Below are 27028 nucleotides of genomic sequence, written 5' to 3'. Positions count from 1 at the left end.
AATGCCAGATTCGTAATCAGTGATGCCAAAAACCCTTAAGTACTAAAGTAATTCCAAAGTATATGAATAATATATACTCCATCTAATTTACTTACCGTTGCACGTCGTCCGCGTCATAGCCCGAGACGTCACATGATACCAACACGAAATATTTAGGCGGTAGTTGTGTTCTTTTTTAGAATCACTTTGCCGAGTACACTGGCGTTACAGCCACTAGGCATATTTTATTATATAAGCGTAGAAATAATATTTAAAGATTTCCATTAATGTTAACTTAAAGAAATACACAATAATATGTTTCATTTAATTTGTATAAATGGATTATAAAGCGTTTTTATGAAGCACATTTGTTTGGAATACACTGTAGCTATAATCGAACGAAGGTGATATTTTGGCATAAATTGGTAACATTTATTTGACAGTTGCGGTGATGAAACTTCATATTTGTTTATATTCTTTGCTATAAGTATTTGTTTCATTATATTTACTGTTTTTATTATGTACTTTAACGTAAGATTATAACTTAATTCTTGTTTTCTATTTCTAAAGTTTTTATTTATTTACATTGAATATTAATTTGTTTTGCTGTATCTTTGCTGCTTTCTGCAAAAATTGTGTGATGTATTTGATTTAAAATGAATTCAAGAATTTTTTGTAATTCGGCAACAATGTCAACTTAGATCTCTAACGTAAATAATGACGTGCAACGTTAAGTAAATTAGACGGACTGTATACTGTTAAAGGCTCATGACCACCTTTTCGGCATTTGGAACCACAGTGCGGCGGCGTGTACAAAAAATATAATAAGCTCACAGAAAAACTGTGCAGTGGTTTCAAACGCAGTGGCCAGCAATTCCACGAAATATTTTATGGTATATAGACAAAAGAAACAGCTATCAGTGGCGTTGCAGTATTAAAAAACTTGAGAAGAATATTTTTGAAACACGATCTGCACGCCCAGTATAAAGGATAATTCAACAAGCGAATATTCTAACGAACGCAGATTCAAAAATTCACAGGAATTTACAGCAACAACTCTTTCATGAGGCTGATATAAAACTTAAAAGCCTAAAAAAAATTGAACAGGAGGTGAATGTAAGTATATCCAACCTTATGAGTCAACCTGCAAACAAAAACGAAAGATGGTAAGAATTAAACACTGAAATAAACGAAACAATAAGTAAAGTAGATTAACGCCAGAACAAAATATAAGAATACGAAGAAAAAACGAGAAATAAATCCAATGCAATGAATAGGTGGTCAATGACCACTTTTTCATTAATTTATATGTTAAAAAAATTCAAAAACGATAATAAAATGTTCTTTGTAATCCTTGGATACCGATATAAAACGATCCATAAAAATCATATATTCTAGAAGCTGCTTAGAATATCACTGAAAATCAACACAACAAAATATTCACCCAAATACCTATTCACCCATTCTCAATGATGTTTTTAAATGTACCGTAGTTTATTTTATTTATCTTTCTTTATTTCCTTCTTTGTCCTCTGTCGCTTGTTTACTTATTTGAGCTTCTCTTCAATCTCCAAAACTTCTATATAGTATTCCAAATCAATAAGGCTTAAGCTATATTTATGTAAGTTCTCCATTTCCTTGTCTGCGGTTGCCATATTTGCACAAAGCTTCACCTCTTTGGCCACTACATAGGGCTCGCTTGTACAAATTGTCCTCGCAAATGGGCTGAAGCAAATCCAACGCGGTACTACAATCTTCTACGGCTCCCCAAAGATTACATACGCTGATATGGGCCTCAGACCGACTGATATAGAAATCTACAATATTCTTGCTCACTTTTATACCATAACTGTAGGTACTTATGGCTCCGAAATAGTTCTTATTTTTCAAAAATTTGTTTCCTTCGACTTTGATAACATGAGGAATTCTCTTTTTGGAACGTATATTTGTTAGAGATGTCAAACGGAAAAATGGTACATATTCCATTTTAAAATTCGATTCTATAAAATCCTTTACGTAAAAAATTAATTATTCGATTACTTATGAAAGCTCGGTTAGTTTCCTATTTAAAGTTGCCAAAATTTTGAAGCGAAATTAAAAAAAGAATGTGTGTGTACTTTGTACGCACGTAAGAAGTTATACTTCTATTATATGATTATATGATTATAAACGAAATTAATATACTTTTTATTTATATTTTATTTAAATATTAAATTAATTTATACTTACTACTTCTCAAACATTTTTATTAAAACAGTGCCAAAAATTAAAATAATAAAAAAATAAAACACACACAAGTACATTAAAAATGCCACAAATGATTTCTGAACATTAATTGTCGGAAAAATTTTTAACTAAATACGTATTTTCTGAAAATAAAATTATATAATAAATATACTTACAATCATAAAATGTATAAAAAAAAATAAAAAAATAAAAGTTTCTATTGGGATTCGAACCAACTTACCAAGCGGCTGGTATTTGCGTTGTATTGGGAGTCACCCGCATTAAAACTTCGCCACAGAGACAGCTTGTCATTATGTGCGAAGATCGTCTAACTAAACAGATTAACCTTTTGACATTTTTAACTTATGTAAATCAAATTATTTTGATTTTGAATAGAAATGATTTAGAATTGAAAAAATACAACAAAACATAGAGTAAGAAAACAATATAGGTATTAGGTGAATATTATTTAAATAAAAGTATTACATACTACTTATGTATTTTGGTACGTTCAAGGTAGGTATCGGAGCCCGTATAACGACTAATAAATTTCGCAATCACTTGCGTCGTGCAAAGTGGCTATGTTCAAATATCATAACAAAATTTGATCAACTATTTATAAAACACTTACCAGTGAAAGATTCTTTAGCTTTGAATAAGCGAGATCTGCGGCACTCATACTAGTCACAGTTTGATGAGCTTTCACATTGGCATGCAACAATCATCTCTTCTATGTAAATAAGTCCAAAAATACAATATGAAAACTATTTAAAAAGGCAGTATAACCATTAACTATCTTTTTGTTTGTTTGTTTCTCTTCCAGCAAATTTTAAAACGCAAGAAGCATACATTATAACCAAACCATACAGTCCCACAGCTGTGCCACAGCTGCCATATTGGATATAATTTTTGTCATGTCATTTGAACATCCAATCAGAACAAAGTTATAATGCGCATGCGCCCGGTCGCTAGGTTTTCCCATATAAAATTTCACCGTCATTACGCCCGTAAAGAAGTATAACTTCAAAAATAATTTTTTCGAAAATTAAAACACGAATGTAAAATTTTCTGAAAGTGAGTTAAGTATAACTTTACCACTCTGGCTCAAAGCGGCTCATCTCTTGAAATTATCTTGTTCGGAGTGAAAATAGTGCTTTAAAATTTGGTTTGAATGCATGAGAAATTACTTTGATCTGTTTTGGTAATACCTACTTTTGAAAACTATTTGTAAATCTATGTTCAATGAGAAATCTTTATGCTTTGTACTTATATATCCCAAAAGTTATATCAATTGATATGTTATACTCGTACCAATTGATATGTTATACTTTTAAATTCAGGAAAAAACTTTTTCTTTGAATAAGTAGTGATTATAGTGCTAATAAGTGCAATAGGTTTCATTAGACTTAGTAAGTATATACGGCCCTTTTCATCCGTTTGTTTTTATTTGAATGCACCTATTTTCCAGCCCTGTAACTAACCTGCACATTTTAATGTTGTTAAATGACTGTTGTTGATGGCAAACCTTACAAAGTAGGGACATGTAAGGTGCTTATTGCACTAAAAATATTTATTATTTGTGTTTGAAAATATTTATAATTTTTGGAGTTCCGTGATATAATTTTTTCAGATTTGTCGGAGTATCGGATCATGTCAATGGTTATTAGAAAACCAACGATAAATATTCAGATTGAAAAACAGCACTTTTAATAGTATTTATTATATTTAATGCACATGATTTTTATCTTTTAGAATACGCTATTAAGAGGAAAGGCGCAAAATGTCGCCTGTCAAAATTTTCAATGTGTTTGAAAGGTATTAATTTTTTTCGAATCCTGAGAAAACTAATACGTATTTTTGAAAAAGTTAAACGCAGAATGAAAGATTGCGTTATTACCGATGGCCGAAAGTCCCTTAGAATAAATAAAAAGTTTATTTTGAATGAAATATTTGCAATTAAAAATCACACTAAATTTTCTCTTTTATTTTCACCACTTTAACTTATTAAAATAAACATTATAGAAGTTTTCAGGGACTTTCGGCCCTCAGCTATAATGTAATATTTCATTCTGCGTTTAAATTTTTCAAAAATATTAATTAGTTTTCTCAGGATTCGAAAAAAAAAATGAATACATTTAAAACACATTGAACATTTTGACAGGCGACATTTTCCGCTATGCCCTTAAATGGGAATACATTTTATATCCTGTTACTTTTCTTTAGGTACTTATCTCATCATCAGCAACTATTTGCCTTTGTTTCAATTTTTATCTTGAGTCATACCACTATCATTCCCCTTTACCAACATGTCCTGTCTAGGTGTCTCCTCCAGATCGTCTTTGCTCTTCCTCCGCTGCTCCTTCCAAAAATAGCAGATCAGTGATTCTTCGTACGTGTGTCTTCATCTCGACGTTGAAGATTCCCAAACCATCTTAACCTATTACTCCCTCATTTTGGCATCAATTTGTGCAATCCATTCCCCCAATGTGGTAATTCTTCATTTTATCCTTTTTTGTCACTCAATTTATCTATCTAAACATTCACATTTCTTCTTAATAATGAAAAGGGAAGCTCTTGTCATTGTCTAAATACCTTTTCTATCAGCATCATGTCTTGTATTCATCATCATCATCATCGTCTAAATGATAAACGTGGTCTCCCACCGTATGATGATTGAACATAGGTCTCCCCGAATTTCTTTCAGATCTGTCGGGTTTGAGCTTCCTGCAGCCAATTCCCAGTGATTATTTTGACTGTCCATAGTGTAGGTGGTCTACCTCTGCTTCTTATGTCTGCTCATGATCTCCACACTGTAATTTTTTAGTCCACCGCCCGTCATTCTGAGCCCACCCAGTTCCACTTCATCCATACTATGCGCTCTATGACATCTGTGACGCCTGTCATTCTTCTTATTTACTCATTTCAAACTTGTCTTTGAGAATCAGTCCAAGTAATGACCCATTCTCCTTTGAGCCAATCTGTCTTCTGGTGTGGTCTATAACTGCTTTTCTGTGAATTGCTAAACTTTCTATGTACCATTATTATAAGTCACAAAGTGATTTATAGCAATAAAGCCTTAATAAATAAATGCAATCTCATAATTTAAAAAACGGGAAAGAATTAGAAGTATTAATTGCCTGTCTACTCTGGTGTGAGATTCTAAAAAGAAACCACGAGCTTGTGATGAATATAGAAAATAAACTGTTATACAGGGTGTCCCCGAAAATAGTGCGTTCCTTTATAACATTTTTTTCTAAAGTTAACCATTTCCAAGAAAAAAATTACATTTTTCTCCATATAAGTGAATTTTTATTTTCATAAATTTAAATGACATGGCAACGTGTTGTAGAAGAACTTGTGACTGTGGAAATTTAACCTAATCCAACCCATTGTTTATTTGCTATTTGAGGTGTGATTTTTGGGGTTGTGGGCATCAGTAGGTACCTACCTGCAAAATAATTATTTCTTGCTTTAATAATGTGTCATTTTTGCATCTGAATGACTTAAGGTTTTATAATTAAGGCTGCAATTATACATACATTATAACTTTTACTTAAGGGGAACGGAGCAAAATTTTCAATGTGTTTTAAATGTATTCATTTTTGTCGAATCCTGAGAAATCTACTAAATACTTTTGAAAAATTTAAACGAGAAAGAAAGATTGCATTATTACCGAGGGCCGAAAGTCCCTGAAAACTTCTATAATGTTTATTTTAATAAGTTACAGGGGTGACAACAAAAAAGAAATTTTAGTGTCATTTTTAATTGCAAATATTTCATTCAAAAGAAACTTTTTCTTTATTCTAAGGGACTTTCGTCCCTCGGTAATAAAGTAGTCTTTCATTCTGCATTTAAATTTTTCAAAAATACTTATTAGTTTTCTCAGGATTTGAAAAAAATAAAAACGTTTACATTTTACAATAAATAAATAATAATAAATTTTACATTTTGCTCCGTTCCCCTTAAGTAACTATGGTTTAATTCCTACAATGTAAATGCACATAGGAAAAATTATTTGTACCTAATTTTTTTCTGAATTCTATTGAAATATGGAATAATTTTAAACGAATTGATAAAGTGTCAATTATTTACAATAAGAAACACTTTGTCCTTTTATTTAACTAGTATTATGTATTTATTAAGCTTTAAAGGTGTGGAGTACAAGGTGTTGAATAGAAGGGGTTTTTACTGAATTACATAGTTTATAGTGGAAATCAAATACAATAGACAACGTTTAATAATTCTAATTTAGTTCAAGTAGTTTTTTTACTTGTGATCTAAAATTAAATTAGATGTTTGTACTTAATTGACAATAATTTTTATAATAATTGTTCAAAGTGAGCTCCACCTGCGCGAACACATGCATCGATACGACGAATCTAGTTGTTGTCCCCAGATGTCCCCAAAAATAAAAATCCAGTACATTGAATTCGGGACTTCGTTGATGGCCACAGAATGAGTCCATCCCTACCAATTCAACGATGAGGATAAGTGGTATTCTTTTTCTCATGATCATCTTTCAGTGCGTCACAGTTTTTCGATTTCTTTCTAACGCATTAAATTGTATGTGACAAGTTTTTTTTTTTTTTTTTTTTTTTTTTTTCAAGTTTTATTTTTATAACAAGGCCAGGCATCTGGAATCTAATCCTAGCCGGAATTTGAACAATTTATTTTATTTGAACAGTTACAATTTTTTATTTATAATTAATATCTAACTACAAATTAACTAAATACTAATTCTATAAAATAGTAGGTCCTAATCATCTAATGTAGAGTTATTTGAAGGTTGTACATCATGCGATGTCAAACCTTCATTCATGCAGCATTGACCTACAACATGCCAAACTACACCTAAGAATCTATTACTAAGTTAATAATTATCCCAGTCATGATTTCAGCCCGCACCCAAAACGTGAGCTGCTCACCCTCAACCTTGAGTGCGGCCTGCTATCATGACTTCCTAGCCTACTAACTACTTTCGTAGTTCGAACTCGCTCGAAGTTTTTAAATTGTTTATTGGTGCATTGCTTTCCCTCCGGCGGTTCTGGTGAGCCATTAGACCCTTAGTCCAAAACCTTGTCCAGAGAGTTCCGCAATGCACCCAATTACCAACTCTCAAGTTCGCTTAACAATGAGGTCTAATTTATTTAGTTTTAGCTATCTTACTATCCACCTACGTGGTCAAGTGTAAAGTTAAAGTTTAAATTTTGAAATATAAATTTGAAAGTATAAAAACAATTCTCAATTTATAAAGATTTCTATAACAAAAGCTTTAGGGAATTCGTTGTATGTTTCTTCTTTGATTGTAGAGCTCCAGTTGTTTTTTGGAAACTCTGTCTGTCAAGTCGTTTAGATTATTATAAAGTTCTTCATCATTTAAAATTTCTGCTATTTGTCTTGCTTGTAATCGCTGTCTTAAATCACCGACATCTTCGTAAATGTCACAGTCGAAAATCGCATGCTCGGGTGTTCCTACCTGTCCACATTCACATAGATCATCCTGCTTGAGGCTGAATCTATGCAAATAACTAGGGTATGGGCCGTGACCTGTTAAGAAGTGCACTAACCCAGGTTTTGGATTGAAGTATGGTGGAATTTCATTCAAACGTGGTATGTATTGGTAGAGTCTTCTCCCTTTCACAGACGCATCCCATTCATTTTGCCTCTTCCTCTCTATTACATTGTTTATCTCATTTCTGGTGTGTACATGTACACCCAGAATTTCGATTACTTTGTCAGGATTATGTTTTCGAAGCCAATATTGACTTCCTCTTCTGGTAATTTCTAGATGAAGTGGCAAAACTCCTGTGAGCACTGTTAGGGCTTCTGTTGGCGTTGTACTGAAGGCTCCTGTCATTCTAACAAGGAAGCCTCTCTGTGCTCTATCCACTTTTTCCCGATTTTTCACGTTCTTTAACCTGTGTGCCCACGTACTGGCTCCATACCCTATTATGGACGCTAGAATTGAGCTAAGGTAAACCCTTACTTGACGGAACGGTACCCTGTAGTCCCTCTGCGCCAGGCTCGCTATGCCATGCATCAACCTCGTTGCCTTTTCACAGACGCTGGTAATGTGCTTACTGAAGAGCCTAGGCTCATCAATAACGATTCCTAAGTATTTCGCTGTACTAGTTCTTCTAATAGGCCTTCCATCGATCCTTATTATAGGATCTCTTTCCAGCCTACCTTTTATCAAACTGTAAACGGTTTTGGTTTGGGATATCGAAAGCTTAACTTTCGATGTCCAATTACTAATTATCTGTAGTACATCGTTTGCTTTGCCTTCTAATTGCCTTCTCGAATCAGCGTCTATTATTAGCAGGAGATCGTCCGCATAAGCAATGCACCCTAGCACGTCAGGACACACAGTCATTTCGCCAAGCAACTCTTCCAGCATGAGATCCCAAAAAATGGGACCACATACTGAACCTTGAGGGCATCCCTTTGTGATGTGCCTGGTCTTTTTGGCATTTGGACAGCTCAGACTCGCATACCTATCTTGGCAATAATTTCTGAAGCTTCCGTACAAGTCCCCCGGGCACCGCATCCTCCGAAGTCTTTCAAAGAACGCAGGCCACCAGAGATTGTCGAAGGCTCCAGAAATGTCTATGAACACTGTCACAACATATTTTCCTTCACTACTGTCGACGATTTCGTATACCTTGTTAATAGCATCTTCCGTGGATTTCCCGCTCCTGTATCCATACTGGTCAGGGTGTAACCCGTTTATGCTCCGTACATGATTTAGTCTTGCACACAGCAGTTTTTCGAACAGTTTTCCCATAGTGTTAAGTAAACAAATGGGTCTGTAGGATTTTGGCTGTGTAGGATCTTTGTCTTCACCTTTGCTTATTATTATAACATCAGCTTGTTTGAAATTGTTGGGAAATTTTCTTTGCCTTACACATTCATTGTATAAGGCCACGAGAGTGGGTACTACTTGCTCATGTAGAGCTTGTAATATTTCAACGTGAATATTGTCAGGCCCAGGGGCCTTTCTTTTCTTCATCGTTCTTAAGTTTTCTCTGATTTCGTTTTCTGTGAATTCCTCTGTCACTGGCACGCCAGGCGTCTCATACCTCTGTATCATTGCCTCTCTGATCTGAGTTTGTATTTCGGTCTCGTTTTCTAGGTCATCGGGTGGCAGCAACACATCTAACAATATGTCAGCTGATTCCTCCCAACTCTCTGTCAACGAGCCGTCTTCCTTCAATAAAGTTGAAAGCATTATTGGGCTTTTTATTTTGTTAGATACGATTTTGTATGGGACACCCCACATGTCCAGTTCCAGATTTCTCGATACGAACATCTCCCAGCTCTTCGCCTTGGTTTGCACTATTTCCCTTTTATATTCACTTTTTATGTCTCTGTATTCTTGCAGAAGTCTCTGCCTTTCGAGATAGATTCCACATCGCTGGTAACGCTTACGCGCTAATCTAACTCTGCTTCTCAATCTCGTCAGGCTTTCCTTCCAAGCTGTGTTTGTTACCGATTTGGCGGAAGCTACTTTCGGTATTGCTATATCCATAGCTGCTCTTATTGCTGCTGTTAAGTGCTTGGCTTCCTCATGTACGTTGCATCCTCTCAGTATAGGACGCGGTGGCAAGAACTCAGCTTTCAATTGCTCCCAATTTGCCTTACCTAGATTGTACTTCTTCTTCGATGACAAGTACGTGCTATTTGCCGTATTTGCAAGTTCAAAAACGATAAAGTTGTGGTCGCTGGTGGTCGCATGTTCTACAACCTTCCAGTTTTTGACCAGGTTAGCTGCCTTCACATTTGATATAGAGATATCTATGTTGCTGGCTGCGCCTGCTCTGTTCTGGAAGGTTGGCGGATTCCCGGGTCTATTATGCACAATTAGTTGCAGTTCATTAATAATGTCCTCAACTAATGCGCCTCTCTCATCCGTTTGTGGTGAGTTCCACAATACTGATTTCGCGTTGGCGTCCGCCACAACCACAACTTTCTCATTTCTATATGCTAGAAATATCGCTCTCATTTTTTCTATGTAAGGTTCTATGTCATCGTTGAATTGACAATACAGGTTTGCAATTATTACTTTACCAACCTTAGTTAGTACTTCAACGCATACGCAGTGCTCGTCACTGAACTGCCTCAGCAGGAAAAGTTTCATCTCGTTGTTGAACAGTACTGTGACTGCCATGGGATTATCGCCTATACTCGCTTTTTGTGCTTTAAGGGGCATAAACTGTATTTTACCCTGTTTTGTGTATGCTTCTTGCATGCACACAATGTCCAATTTCTGGTCTTCTGCAAATTTCCGTACTTCATGAAGTACGGTGGTACTTCTCATACAGTTTATTTGCCCCACCTTAATTCTCACGGATGTCGTGTGTGTATCTGACTCATTGGCCATTTTTGAGTATAGTCCGTTGCGATTCTCCCATAGGTTTTCACGAAGTCACTGTAAAGTTCCCCAAGATCGAAGACTTCCCCTCTCCTACTGAAGACTTGTTTCAGCAGAAACCAGATGTCCCCAAAAATAAAAATCCAGTACATTGAATTCGGGACTTCGTTGATAGCCACAGAATGAGTCCATCCCTACCAATTCAACGATGAGGATAAGTGGTATTCTTTTTCTCATGATCATCTTTCAGTGCGTCACAGTTTTTCGATTTCTTTCTAACGCATTAAATTGTATGTGACAGAAAAAAAGGCACGTCCGTGACATTTACAACATTTACAGACATTTACAACATTTATTCTAGTTATTCTAGTTGTCGATAGATGGCGCCATAATAAAAAAAAATAATTTTTTTCTATTAGATAATGATATTACAAATATAATCTGTATAATTTATAAGACTATACAAATCAAAGAAAATACCATTTTATAAATGCAAGAAACACTTTTGATTTGTTTTTATTCCAAATTGAAAATAAAATGTGACAACTGTCAGATTTAACTAAAATGTCATGTTAGAATAAATGTCATAAATGTGTATTATCACAGACTTACCCTTTTTCCTATCATTTGTTACGCACTGAAAAATGCTCATGAAAAGGACAATATCCAGAAGATTTTTCACAGCTCTGGGGCTCCGTCGTGAAGAAACCACATTTCACGTCGTGATTGCAAAGTCACTTCAAGAAGTACCGGCAAAATGTTTTACAAGAAATTTATAGGCGTCTCCATTTAGTGTTCTGGGTAATGCATAAAGTATTTCACCCTTTACCCGTTCTGTATCCTTTACAAAGTAACTGATATAATATTTGTTTTATGCCCAAAATACCTACTTGTTAAGAAATAAGAAATACCCGTTCTTTTGGTACAGAATAAAACTAGATAACCACTTACGCAAAATATTCAATGTCAATAACATCAAACAAACCAAATTCTTGGTTGGAGGGGACGACCACCTACAGGGTGGAAAAATGTAAACAAATGTAAACTAGACCCCTGCAGAAGTGGATATCGTTTGGTTGATATTTACATTACTTTACCTACCAGATACAATTGACCTACAAACCTACATTTTTAATCTTTAGATTTTTGACTTGCGCGTTGTTGCCAGACTTCAATTTGCATATCAAAATGTATTTTCGTTTTTTGGTCAAACGGCTGAATTTAGAAAAAAATGTTATAGGAATTTTTTGGTCTACATTGTGCCTTCTACCTATACCTTTAAGGAACGCACTATTTTCAGGGACACCCTATATAGTACTTCCACACTAACTTTTCCCATGCATGAAATTATTCACGAATTACTTTGTATGCTAGGTCTCTTTTTTATTCACAGAAACTAAATTAAGCCGGTTGTCCATTGTCCATAGAAAACACAATAAGTTAAACAAGGATAAACAACATGGCATTTCGTTGATGTATTTTATTTTGTTTACTCTGAATTTATGATTTTAAGTGACAGTGTCATTAGCTCAAGTGTTGGTTATTATTTTGAATTTATTATTTATTGGTCTTTCAAGTTATTTAACTTTTAGTCTTTATATATTAGATAGAGATTACTGTTTACCTTTTGGTTGTTTTTTTTTAATTTATTTATTACCAGTCTATATTTATCTCTGTACTAGTAATACTCGGTATGATGTTCAGGCTGTTTAATGTGAAGTTGATCAATCTTCTCAATAGTGCAAAAAGATTAAACACTTAAATAAAATAACTGTATAAAATACGTCCACTGGATAATTATTACCACTGACAGTACGTATGTATCAATGATACTACATATCGACGTACGTTTCAATTAATCTTTTGATTTAACTTGTTTGAAAATGAATCGTGACGCATGGGAAAAGATAAAATGGAACAACTATAAGTATTTTCTTATTACAGTTAAAAGTTTTATTTACACTTTTTGTTTGAGGTTTACTGCTGTACATTAAGCCTTTTATTTACACAACACCGCCTAATACCCTCCAATTTGACACTATGTATTTATGTTTTAAAACCTAAAAAGCTTTGAATGGTTTATGTCGTTTTCGTCTTCGTTAAAATTATCCTAATAACCCTATCTCTTTGTTTTCAGATGTCATATTCTCCCTAAAATTGGATAATACTTAATACAAAAAAAGTGATAATATGGTGAGTAGAATGTTATATAATATACTCTGGTGAAATAAATTTAATATATATTTATACTGATAGGTAAGAAATCAGCTTCTATGGTATGACGGTGTGTTGCGTTCTCACCACTGGCAAAGAGAGTTTCATCTTCATTGGTAAGATAAAATGGGAAATAGTACTAACCATGCATTAAGGTGACTACCGTATTTTTGGACCTATTTACCTTCCTTAAGCCCGATGGTGCCTACCATGAGACCACATGGTGGTGAAAATTGACTTACTCCATATTATTATTTCTTAAACTTTTACAGATACATAATCGGATTGAATAAGTGCTTTAAAATTTGAGATTATTAAAAAATCACTTGTAAAAACCACTTATGGAAAAAAATTGTTTGTGTCCTTATTTCAATTATAAAAAACGCTGAGACACATCTACTTTTAAATATAAATTTCAACTTTTTAAACATGCATTTAAATGTACATGATGATTCACGCAAGTCTAGCATAGTCCATAATATTTATTTTTAGGGAAACACCCTATATATGTTTTTGGTTTTTAAAGCTCCTTAACAATCTGATCTCGAGGAACTAGAATATGTGGGGTCGGCTAAAGTCCGCTAAATGGGGTCGAAAAGTTTATGCCGGGTTTAATCCAAAAAGGTTCGACCCCCACAGCTCGAAGAGGTAATAACTGAAGAGGCGCTGTTGCCAAATCTACTTAATAAAATTAAAATTTCATTCTTTATTGTATTAATAAATAAGATACGGTTGCATCATTATTATTATTTATGTATGAAATAAAATTCGAAGTAACAGTGCCAAATTCTTTATTAATTAAAATGTAGTTTCGACAATTTTCTCATCAGACAAAAGCGATAGATAGATAGATATCTTTATTTCAAATAGGTAACTTAATGTACAAAAAAGAGCTCTAACTTAAATAAAAAATTTTGCATATAAACAAAAGAAAATCAATCAATAACAAATTGAACAACAAATTGAAATCAATAAAATGTTTAAATAAATATACCTACAAGAATATTGCGTAAGTTCACTGTCAATTCCATAATCACTTTATATTCCTAAGAAAAACCTCTAATTCTCAAAATCAATAACAAATTATAATCAATTCAACATAAAGTTCAACAACTAAAAAAAGTCTATAATATATCTTCATCATCTAATGTTTTTTTGAATATTTTCTCTGAGTATACATTAAACAGTGATGGCGACAAGACACAGCCCTGTCTAACACCTCTTTTGATTTTTATTTTATAACCTTTTGAATTATTTATTCTTATGACAACTTCTTGTTCATAATACAGATTATTTATTATTCTTATATCCCGTGTGTCGATGTTCTTTGTTCTCAGTAGTTTTATTTACGGATTATGTTTCACCATATCGAATGCATTGTTATAATCTAGAAAGCAGCCATCGATATCCTGGTTTACATCTAAATATCTCTGTATTCAGTGCCCCCGTAACCGGGCGTGCAACGCGTGCGACGGACGCGGGCGCAACCCTAAAAGGGCGGGAGACCGAAGGTTTGGTAAAAAAATTTTATCTTAAATGAGAATCATTTTTTATACGATTTTAATTTTAGTTTTTTAATGAACACCTCGAAAAATCTCAAAAATCAAATATTGTGTTAGTACCGAAAAAATAATTAAAATCTTTCTTAAAGCCGGCCACTCACGATACTGCGGCGTTGTTCAATTTTGTCGAATTTGACTAATTGACAAAAATTTTGATCGTGTGTGACCGTGCATTCAACAAAATTGTTACAATTTTACCACAGAGAAACTAGTTTCTATACTGCAGTACTGCAGAATTTTTTTTTGTTTCACGCGCTGCACATAGTTTAGATTTATTGGTGAATGATGCTGCTAAAGCGTCAATTGAAATGGTAAACTTTTTTAATATTTTTTTTTTGTGAATTTGATGGCCTTGGCCGAGCCAATCAGCCAGACGTTTTGTTATTTTAAAAACAATTTTTTTTTTCAATCAGAGGAATTATTTGTAACTCTAAATACATAACAAACTAACATATTACAATGATTACCTAAATAATACACTGTTTTGCTTGTAAATATTTTTTTACAAATATTTATTTTTTTGTATTTTTTATTATATTTTTAATTTGTTTTTTTATTATTATTTTTTATTAATTGTTTTGTTTTACTACGCTAAGACATAAACCCGATTCAACATCTCTTTTTTAATATTGTAAAAGAACTTTACGTATTTTTCTCTCCCTCCACAAAAAGATGGAATACCTATTATAAAACTACATGTTCCTGAGTTAAATTTGAAACCCCTAAGTGCTACAAGATGGTTGAGTAGTATAGAAAATAGAAGCTGTAAAGCTATTCAAATATCATATAATTAAAATTTGTAAGAATCTTATAGATATAGCAGACATACCTTTAACATAAAACGTAGACAGTATTAGAATAATTGATCAAGTACTTTCAATAATTTATCAATTACTTAAGTAATACTTAATTAAGTGTTTGGTTTTTTAGTGATATTTTTACATTAAGTGACGATGATATTTTTAAAAAACTGTCTTGCTCTTCAACAAAATCTAACTGATCCAGTAAAAAAGGAGGCGGATATTGCTACAACTGATTTATTTAGTGAGATAAAACCCGTCAAATCCTCTTAATAATCTTCGCTACATATTTGAAGATATCTAACTTCATCTTTACCAAATATTATTATTTCATTAAGAACTCTCCTCACTTTACTTGTGCCTGTCGTTTCTGGTGAGAGATCATTTTCAAAATTAAAATTAACTAAAAATTTTTGGGGTCTACTATGGTAGAGGAAAGATTATCTGGTTTGCCAATATTAGATAGTAAGAGCTTGTCAATAAAATTGACTTTGACGATATTATAAAAGAATTTGCTGCAGTCAAATCTATAAAAAACCCCATTTAATTCAATTTACAGTAAAGGTATCGATTTCTAAATTTAACTAATATACAATATTAATGTTTTATTTGTTTTTTGCTATCATCAACAAATCAGTTACAAGAAAAATAAAACTTAAGTTCTTGTAATTTCTGTTGTTTTATTACAAGTAAAAAATAAAAAATTATAAGTTTTAACTAAGGCTTTGCTTAAAAATATAAACTAATATTTGAATTGGCAGAGAATGTGCACATTATTTTTATTGACTTTTTTTAGTTGTTGAACTGTATGTTGAATTGATTGCAATTTGTTATTGATTTTGAGAATTAATTAAATGTTTTCCGTTGGAATATAAAGTGATATTGGAATTGACAGTGAACTTACGCAATATTCTTGTAGGTATATTTATTTAAACATTCTACTAATTTCAATTTGTTGTTCAATTTGTTATTGATTGATTTTTTTATAAGTATGTATTTAAAAAATTTATTTAAGTTAGAACTCTTTTTTTGTATATTAGGTTACCTATTTGAAATAAAGATATCTATCTCTCTATCTTTTTTGTCTGATGAGAAAATTGTCGAAACTACATTTTAATTAATAAAAAATTTTGCACTGTGACTTGTGAGTTTTATTTCATATACAGGGTGTCCAGAAACTCTACCGACAAACGAAGGCAGGAGATTCCTCAGATAATTTTAAGACAATTTAACTAAATTCACCTAGTCCAAAAATGCTTCCTAAGGGAGCTAGAGCTCTTTGAAGATGGCGTCTTGTAATTAGTTTTTCTTAAGTACCTACAGAACGCTTTTAGTTAGAAAAACGAAAATTGGTACACTTATTTATCTTCCAGAGATAAATCGATTCCATCCATCGTGAATTTCTAGTACCAGTCATAGGCGTCCGTTTTGGGTGGGGCAACGGTTATTTTATCGCATAACTTTTTTGCCTTTAACTTTTAAGCACTTTTGATACTGGATTATTAAATTGTGAGGTATTCTAGTACTAAAAGGTACTCTTGCTTTAAGTCGGTAGGACACACTCTTTTCTAGAAAAATCGTTTTGAAAATTTTTCGTTTCCTGAATTTGAAAAATAATTGAAAAATTTCTTCAAAAAAAAAACGGTGTATTTTACCAACATCAAGCAAGAGTAACTTTTAGTACTAGAATACCTCATAGTTTAATAATCTAGTGTCAAAAATTCTTAAAAATTAAAGACAAAAAAGGTATGCGATAAAATAACCGTTGATCTACCCAAAACGGACGCATATGACCCGTACTAGAAATTCACAATTAATAAAATCGATTCATCTCTGGAATATAAATAAATGTACCAATTTTCATTTTTCTAAATAGTTTTTTTATTGAATTTTTTTCTTGATATTCAAACAACGAAAAATTTTCAAATCGATTTTTCTAGAAAACGGTGTACCCTATCGACTTAAAGTAAGAATACTTCTTAGCACTATAATACCTTATATGTTAATAATCCCGACTCAAAAATGCTTAAAAATTGAAAACAAAAAAGTTATACGATAATATAACTGTTGCCCTACTCAAAACGGACGCCTATGAGCGGTACTAGAAATTTGCAATTAATGGAATCGATTTATCCCTGGAAGATAAATAAGTGTACCAATTTTCGTTCTTCTAAATAGAAGCGTTCTGGAGATATTTAAGAAAAACTAATTACCAGACGCATTCTTCAAATAGCTCTAGCTCCTTTAGGAAGCATTTTCGGACTAGAGGAATTGGGTTAAATGGTCTTAAAATTATCTGAGGAATCTCCTGTCTTCGTTTGTCGGTAGAGTTTCTGGACAGCCTGTATAAATCATAATATGCACCTGCAACTGTATTGTATTTATTAATAGAAGAAAGAAAACATTTAATTTCAATCCGTAGATTTGACAACAGCGCCTCTGCGCCTCTTCATTTATTACCTCTTCGAGATGTGGGTGTCGAACTGGTGTCGAACCTTGTTGGATTAAACCCGGCATACAATTTTCGACCCCATTTGACGGACTTTTGCCGTGGTGTCTTCGCAATAATACAAGGTGGAATTTTGAAATGTTTATTTTTCGTCAAGAATAATCTTTTACAATTTCATGGTTCTTTACCCGGTCCGTCATTAATACCTGCTGAAATAAAACACATACTTTTTATCTAGCATCATTGCTAGAAAAAAGACAAACCAGCTACCACCTGTTATTAAATAAAGACACATGTTGTTTTTATGAACGCTCTAGACTCACTACATCGAAAAGATATAGGTACAAAAAGACGCCTAGGAACGTCTTCACATTTTGTGCAATTGTGCAATTTGTGACGTTTCTGGTTTGTTTACTTGTAGCCCTCAGTTGGATTTTTTGCTTTTTTTGTCCTGTTTCTGCATTTAGAAGTTATTTATAATACACAAACAGTTGTTTTCATTATTTTATATTGAAGTATGAAATTTTATGGTAGGTAAGTTATTTTGCCATTAATTTACATACAAAGTTAACTTCATTCACACAGTTAAGGACTGGTTTTGTTTAAGTTTCCGCAAAAGTGAAAGAAATTACAAAACGAAAATATTTTATTGATTTTTTTAGATTATGCCTGGAAAAACTTTTACCTCACAAGCCTTAAAAGAATTTATTAAGCTACTTCAAATGTAAGTAGCTGTAATTCTGTACCAAAATTTTAAAGCCAAACTAACATTTTACATTCTATTTATTTGATAACGTAAAATTTTATCCGTGATCGGAGCAATAGCCACTTTCTGTCACTTGCTGTTGCGTGGAGTAAATTTCCAATTTATTTCGGATGCTTTAAATGATGACGCACGGGTGAAGAACCATGGACTCATCTGAAGACTCAAAATTACATTTAAAGAATTTTAAACTTCTTCACTTCATGATTCATTATTAAAAACTTTGACGGTGCTACTTCGGTATGCGGTCTACGGCAGAGTTTCTAGTTTGGTATGCGGTCTACCGTCTGATATGCGATCTACGGCAGTTTAGCTGATTCGGCATGCGGTCTACGTACAAAAACAAATTAGAGAAACTATTACAAACTTTTTATTTATTATTTATATTTATACTTTACTTGACTTGTCATACTTGTGCTTTACTTCACACTTCACGTGTTATTCTGTCTAAATCCCGAACCGAGGATTAGCGGCGTGTAATTTGGGTTGCCTATATAAACTTGAATCAACGAAATGGGCCTTGAGTGTTAATTTAAAACGCTGAAAAGACCGTTTAGTGATAATAAAAAGGGTGGGTTGTGATTGCGCGCAGCGGTCAAATGCCCTGCGGTTCTCTCACTCTAATACCCGTAAGTTGGGTTTGGACCGAAGGGTTAGGTCTTCCTCCTTTCAGGCAAAAACCGATATTTACTGCGGTTGCATGATATTTAATATTAAAATAGTATTGGATGTGGTAGAATGTAGACTCTTTGTATATTTACCAATTGAACAGTGAAGCTGTTAGTAATAATAAAATAGTAATGTTTGTAATAGTTTCTCTAATTTGTTTTTGTACGTAGACCGCATGCCGAATCAGCTAAATTGCCGTAGACCACATATTAGACGGTAGACCGCATACCGAAGTGGCACCACTTTGACTTTGTTGATTCATTTACACTTTATTACATTTACATTTATATCAATCAACACCGAATCATTAATTAGCAGTCTTTTATTTTAGATATAACGCAGAATTTCGACTACGTCTTCTGGTTTGGCGATTTAAACTTTAGATTAGCAACACCGAGAGCAAAAGTACTTGAGTGGTTATCCAATACTAGTTTTCCCCTACCGGCACATCTACCTCATGGATACATGCATCACGACCAACTTTGTTCGGTTTTAGCAGACGGTGCAGCATTTCGTGGCTTTAATGAAGCTAAAATTAGTTTTCCACCAACGTACAAAGTAAGTTTTTGGTAAGATAGTATCTCATAAAAGATCATGATTTTTGTGGTCAGTGGGGTAACCTACAACACAAAATTTTGACCTGTTCTCTTATTTCTAATAACGTTAATATGTTTTTAAATCCACTGTATTCTTTGACTGATGTCCACCAACCCATTAGTTTAAACTATTTATTAACATTAGAAATCAATGAGTTGGTATACCGACTATAGGGCTTTTCATTCACAGTCATTTGTTTCGAGCTTCTGTCATATGTCGTATAATCCGTGTATATTAATATTATACACAGATTATACAACATTTGACAGAAGCTCGAAACAAATGACAATCGATGAAAAAATTATGTAATTAAATTGTAATTGTAAAATATAGAATAAATATTTCTCGTAAATTGTTATACAGGGGTGTCTGCGTAACTTGGAACCATATGGAAAACTTTTTTAATATCAATTTTACGAAAAAAAGGCATTCTTTATAAAGTGCTCTGCATACTCTAAAACCTAGGATGCAATCATCAGATATCAAATTTTGTCAACAGTATACGAGGTATGTCAAAAAATATGAATTTCGCTCAAGAGCAAACTATGTACCTTTATATTTCAAAATATCAAAAAAATGTATTATGAAAAGTTATTTGTAATTAAAAAACATATTTAAATATGCAATAACAGCCTTTTACTTGAAAAAAAAAATTCTGAAATTTTCCGAAATTACCGATTCCGAACATCATTTTCATTTATTAGACATGTAATAACTTTTTTATTAATAATTTTAGGAAAAAAAGTTATAATTCATAAAAATCTGTGCACTAAATTCGTATTATTTGACACACCTCGTATAAAATTAACAAACTTGGATAACTGATGGTTGCATCTTGATGTTTAGACCATGCACAGATTTTTATGAAGAATCACTTTTTTCCCTAAAATTATTAATAAAAGAGTTATTACATGTCTAATAAATGAAAATGATGTTCGGAATCGGTAATTTTGGAAAATTTCAGAATTTTTTTTTCAAGTAGAAGGCTGTTATTGCATATTTGAATATGGTTTTTAATTACAAATAACTCCATAATAAAATTTTTTGATATTTTGAAATATAAAGGTAGTTTGCTCTTGAGCGAAATTCATATTTTTTGACATACCTCGTATATTGTTGACAAAATTTGATATCTGATGATTTCTTAGGTTTTAGACTATGCAGAGCACTTTATAAAGAATGACTTTTTTTCTTAAAATTGATATTAAAAAAGTTTCCCATATGGTTCCAAGTTACGCAGACTTTTATATAAAAATTTAAAAAATATTAAAAAAATATAATAAAAAAATATATAAAAAAATATATAAAAAAATATTTATAAAGAAGATAATAGAAAAAAAATAATAATTAAAAAAAAATTGAAGGCACTCGTGGGAGTGCCGACAGAAGTGAAAACTTCTTATAGTATATAAATTACGAGCTCAATGCTTTTACCCCATCCTAAAAGAAGTGCTGTACCTATATCATATACGATATACGCGATGCGTATGCCCTGTGCTATTTATGTATACATACACATAATTTATATATGTACAAAATTTATTTCAGCGAAGTGATGACCATAAAGAAATTTTCAATTCAAAAATTTATTTCGTCGAAGCGATAACGGTCGCTAATTTAATAATTTTCCCCATCCAAAAAGTGCACAACGTCCCTCAAGAAGTTTTCACTTCAAATATTTATTTCGTCGAAGCGATAATAGTTGCTAATTTATTACTTTTTTACATCGAAAAAGTGCACAACGTCCCTAACTAAGTTTCATTTTAAATATTTATTTCGTCGAAGCGATTACGGCCCTAATTCAATACTTTCCTCCATAAAAAAGTGCACAACGTCCCTAAAAAAGTTTTTACTTAAAAAATTTATTTCGTCGAAGCGATGACGGTCGCTAATTTAATAATTTTTTCTTAACCAAAAAGTGCACAACGTCCCTCAAGAAGTTTTCATTTCAAAAATTTATTTCGTCGAAGCTATGAAGGTTCGCTAATATAATATTTTCCCCATCCAAAAAGTGCACAACGTCCCTCAAGAACTTTCCACTTCTAAAATTGATTTCATCGAAGCGATGACGGTCGCTAATTTAATACTTTTTCCATCGAAAAAGTGCACAACGTCCCTAAAGAAGTTTCACTTCAAATATTTATTTCGTCGAAGCGATGGATGACAGTCCCTAATTCAATACTTTTCCCCCATCCAAAATGTGCACAACGTCCCTAAAGAAGTTTCACTTCAAATATTTATTTCGTCGAAGCGATGACGGTCCCTAATTTAATAATTTATCCCCATCCAAAAAGTGCATAACGTCCCTAAAGAAATTTTTGACTTCAAACATTTATTTCGTCGAAGTGATAAAGGTCGCTAATTTAATATTTTTCTCCATCCAAAAAGTGCACAACGTCCCTCAAGAAGTTTCCACTTCAAAAATTGATGTCATCGAAACGACGACGATCGCTAATTTAATACTTTTTCCATCGAAAGAGTGCACAACGTCCCTAAAGAAGTTTCACTTCAAATATTTATTTCGTCGAAGCGATGACAGTCTCTAATTTAATATTTTTCCCCATCCAAAAAGTGCACAACGTCCCTCAAGAAGTTTTCACTTTACAAATTTATTTCATCGAAGCGATGACGGTCGATAATTAATACTTTTTTCCATCCAAAAAGAGCACAACGTCCCTAAAGAAGTTTTCACTGCAAATGTTTATTTCGTCGAAGCGATGACGGTCGCTTATTTATTACTTTCTCCCCATTCAAATTTAATAATTTTTCCCCATCCAAAAAGTGCACAACGTCCCTAAATAAGTTTTCACTTCAAAAATTTATTTCGCCGAAGCGATGACGGTCGTTAATTCAATACTTCTTTCCCATCTAAAAAGTGCACAACGTCCCCAAAAGAAGTTTTTACTTTAAAAATTTATTTTGCCGAAGCGATGACGGTCGCCATGACGTTCGCTAATTCAATACTGTTTCCCTATCTAAAAAGTGCACAACGTCCCTAAAGAAATTTTCACTTCAAAAAGTTATTTCGTTGAAACGATGACGGTCGCTAATTTAATACTTTTTCCCCATCCAAAAAGTGCACAACGTCTCTAAAGAAGTTTTAACTTCAATACATATACGTACAAAATATTTATTTCGCCGAAGAGATGACGGTCGCGATGACGGTCGCGAAATAAATCCTTTTTCTCTATCGAAAAATAGGTTTTACATTTATTTTAAATTTAAATACTTCTATACAATTTATGTATAGGTACACGTAATATAGAAAAGTACAAAATTTATTTCGGCGAAGAGATGACGGTCGCTATGACGGTCGCGAAATAAATCTTTTTCCCCATCCTAAAATAGGTTTTACATTTATTTTAAATTTAAATACTTCTATACAATTTACATATACATACAAATAATATATATAGCATAAGTGATGACGGTCGCAATGACGGTCGCGAATTCAATGCTTTTTCCCCTATCCAAAAATCGCACAATGTCCCTAAAGAAGTTTTCACTTCAACAAGCAATTTACATTTCGTGAGTTCAATCAGAAAATAGATAATATTACTATTATTATACGTATATTATGATAATATACGTACAAAATTTATTTCGTCGAAGCGATGTCGCGATGACAATCGCGAAATTAATCCTTCTTCCCCATTCTAAAATAGATTTTATATTTATTTTAAATTTAAATACTTCTACACGATTTATGTATACATACAGATAATAAATACACGTACAAAATTTATTTCGCCGAAGAGATGACGGTCGCTATGACGGTCGCGAAATAAATCCTTTTTCACCATCCAAAAATAGGTTTCACATTTATTTTAAATTTTAATACTTCTACACAATTTATATATACATACACATAAAATATATATTGTACCTACAAAATTTATTTCGCCGGACAGATGACGGTCGCTATGATGGTCGCGAAATTAATCTTTTTTCCCCATCGTAAAATAGGTTTTATATTTATTTTAAATTTAATACTTCTATACAATTTATATATACATACACATAATAAATTAATATATATATATATATATATATATATATATATATATATATATATATACATATATATATATATATATATATATATACAGGGTGTCCCAGACTAATTTACCCACGCTATATCTCTTAAACGAATAGAGATTTTCGAATGTGACAAAAGGTGATATATTCTACTTGTAATACACTTTAATATGGCGTACAAAAAAGTATCCCCTAAATAAGCATCCCTTAGTTACAACCCCTAACTTTAATTTTTTTAATAGCACCCTGTATATTTTTTTATAGTTTTGGATGTGGTCTTTTATCGTCTATTCAACACATTTTTTGAAAATAAAATCGGTTCGTAAATAACCTAGAAACTATCAGTTTATTTTTGTTAAATTGTGTGTCCCAGACTAATTTATCCAGGCTATATTTCTTAAATGAATAGAGATTTTCGAATGGCACAAAAACTGATCTATTCCATTTGTAATACACTTTCATATGGCGTAGAAAAAATTCATCCCCTAAATATTCATCCCTAACTTACAGGGTGCTATTTAAAAAAAAATAAAGTTTGAGATTGTAACTGGTGAGTGGATATTTATTTAGGGGATATTTTTTTTTCCACGCCATATTCAAGTGTATTACAAATGCAATAGATCAGTTTTTGTCCCATTCGAAAGTCTTTGTTCATTTATGAAATATAGCCGTGAAAAATTAGTCTGGGACATATAATTAACAAAACTAAACTGATATTTTCTTAGTTATTTACGAACCGATTTTATTTTCAAAAAATGTGTTGAATAGACGATAGAAGACCACATCCAAAACTATAAAAAAATATACAGGGTGCTATTAAAAAATTAAAGTTAGGGGTTGTAACTAAGGGATGAATATTTAGGGGATGATTTTTTTGTACGCCATATTAAAGTGTATTACAAGTAGAATATATCACCGTTTGTCCCATTCGAAAATCTCTATTCGTTTAAGAGATATAGCGTGGGTAAATTAGTCTGGGACACCCTGTATATATATATATATATATATATATATATATATATATATATATATATATATATATATATATATATATACATATATATATATATATATATATATATATATATATATATATATATATATATATATATATATATATATATATATATATATATAATGTTCGTAAGGGGATTTTTCCACATTCTCTATTTCATCTATTATATATATATATATATATATATATATATATATATATATATATACATATATATATATATATATATATATATATATATATATATATATATATATATATATATATATATATACAAAATTTATTTCGCCGAAGAGATCACGGTCGCTATGATGGTCGCGAAATTAATCTTTTTTCCCCATCGTAAATAGGTTTTACATTTATTATAAATTTAAATACGTCTACACAATGTATATATACATACACATAATATATAGCATGAGCGATGACGGTCGCGATGACGGTCGCGAATTCAATGCTTTTTCAACTATCCAAAGAAAGTGCACAACGTCCCTAAAGAAGTTTTCACTTCAAAAATATATAAAAAAATGTAGAAAAAAAAATGAATTTCGAACTTGGACAGTCCATAGTAAAAAGCTTTCGAATTAAGTAGAGGGCTAAAGAAAAATGTTGCTGTTTTTACTGTGGAACTCTGAGAATATCATTTAAAAAAATGCAAAAAAATGTATTATAAAAAATTATAAAAAAAATACAAAAATAATTATTTATTAGTAGAATTGTTTATTAGAGATTATTATTAGTATTAGTTTTAGAATAATATACGAAAAAATTACTAATAAAATAAAAAATAGTAAAATTGGCGAATGGATTTAGTGTCCGCAGTCATATAAACCCAAATAAACAACAACATGAAAGATCAGCTAATATCAGATGTAATTATTCTAATACAGGTGCATTAATGCGTCTAGTCTGTAACGGTTCAAAAAACCGCCACGTTAAAATGTATTTATGTTTTTATTTTACTAAATTTGGTAAGACATCCAGTATAGTCAGTCATTTCTTTTCGAATTTTTCTGACGATATTATGTTATATCTGCTTTACAAAATTTCTACCGTAATAAAAAATCCCGTTAGGTATTTATTTGGAAATATTCTAAATAACAGCACTAGCATGTTTCGACTACCGAGAGTCAACAACCCAAGCGTTCCTGTAATTACAGTCTAAAGCCATTATTTGGTCGAGGTTTTTTTGCCAATATAAATATAATCAAATCCTCAAATCTTTTCTCATTTCTCATTCTGCAATAAGATGTAAGTGTCACAATATTTTTCGAGTCCGCCGGCAATCTTTCTTGAGAGTTTCAAAGTGTCCGAGTACCTAGAGCCCACCACAATCCGATTAACCATGATAAGTCAGCCATTTATCGACTTGTTTAAATGTAAGATTAGTAAGACATATTTTTGTCACCATGAGAAGTCTTAGATCCGAAAATCTAATGTGTGGTTGCACCAACAGATCTTAAGCTTAAGACGTGCATTAAGCTCAGCTTACGAAACATACGCGTTGCAACATTGAGTCTTAAGGCGCATTTTCACGGTTCAATTTTAGTTGATCAACTTTAGTGAATCAACTAAAATCGAATGAGAATAGCTGTGAGAACGTATCAATTCAATTCAATTTTAATTGGTCAAATTTTGTTGATTCGATAAAAGATTGATCGAGTCAAACTGTATCGTTCAAGTTATGAGTGAATTGACATTTTTCAAACGAGTTAAATAGCGTTTGAAGCATATGAACATTTGTTGGTCGACTGGAATCACTCGTATCTCATCAGTCTGCGGTCTCCGCAAATTGTTATCCTTCAAATCAACAAAATGAGTTTCAAGTGGTCAGAAAGTGTTATGTTCAGATTTATAGAATTATATCATAGCCATGACTGTCTTTGGAATTATAAACTGGAGTATTACAAAAATAAAGAAGCTAGAGAAAATGCATTAAATATTATATGTAACGTTTTTTATGTTAAAAAAAAGACTTGTTACCATACTGCCGTCATGTGAACAAGTCGAGTTAGAGCTCAGATGATACCTAGAGCATATTACATGGAATATTTTGAACATCCATGTTTAAGTTCGCATATTTCATCAATGTTTTCTTGACGAATTACTTTTAAAGGGTTTTTACCCATATATTTTTATAATATGGTATTTTGGTGGTTAGCATGTTAGATCACGTAAGCACTGATGATGATTGGTCATCCAATCGAAAACTAGTTCTGTGATGTAGTCCTTTTTTAGGATTTTTAAATATATACCCTTTATAAAGGATTTTATTCGTTTTTTTGTATTATATGGTAAACAGCCAACTACAGGAAAACTTTTCCTTGTGGGTATCTTATGTTCTT

The 27028-nt window shown here is 32.1% G+C and overlaps 1 protein-coding gene across 1 annotated transcript in view; it reads left to right on the top strand.

Moving 5' to 3' along the window:
- LOC114334503 (inositol polyphosphate 5-phosphatase E) overlaps nucleotides 1-27028 on the top strand; it is a 64696-nt gene that overhangs the window by 21019 nt on the left and 16649 nt on the right. Inside the window, exon 6 of the mRNA XM_028284553.2 lies at nucleotides 19365-19591. Coding sequence (XP_028140354.2) covers nucleotides 19365-19591 — 227 coding nt within the window. The remainder of the gene's footprint in view (nucleotides 1-19364; nucleotides 19592-27028) is intronic.

This window comes from Diabrotica virgifera, chromosome 6, assembly GCF_917563875.1.
Source record: "Diabrotica virgifera virgifera chromosome 6, PGI_DIABVI_V3a".
In the NCBI taxonomy this organism is placed as follows: domain Eukaryota; kingdom Metazoa; phylum Arthropoda; class Insecta; order Coleoptera; family Chrysomelidae; genus Diabrotica; species Diabrotica virgifera.
The sequence above is the reverse complement of the archived record's forward strand: the minus strand, read 5'-3'. Positions and strand labels throughout refer to the sequence as shown.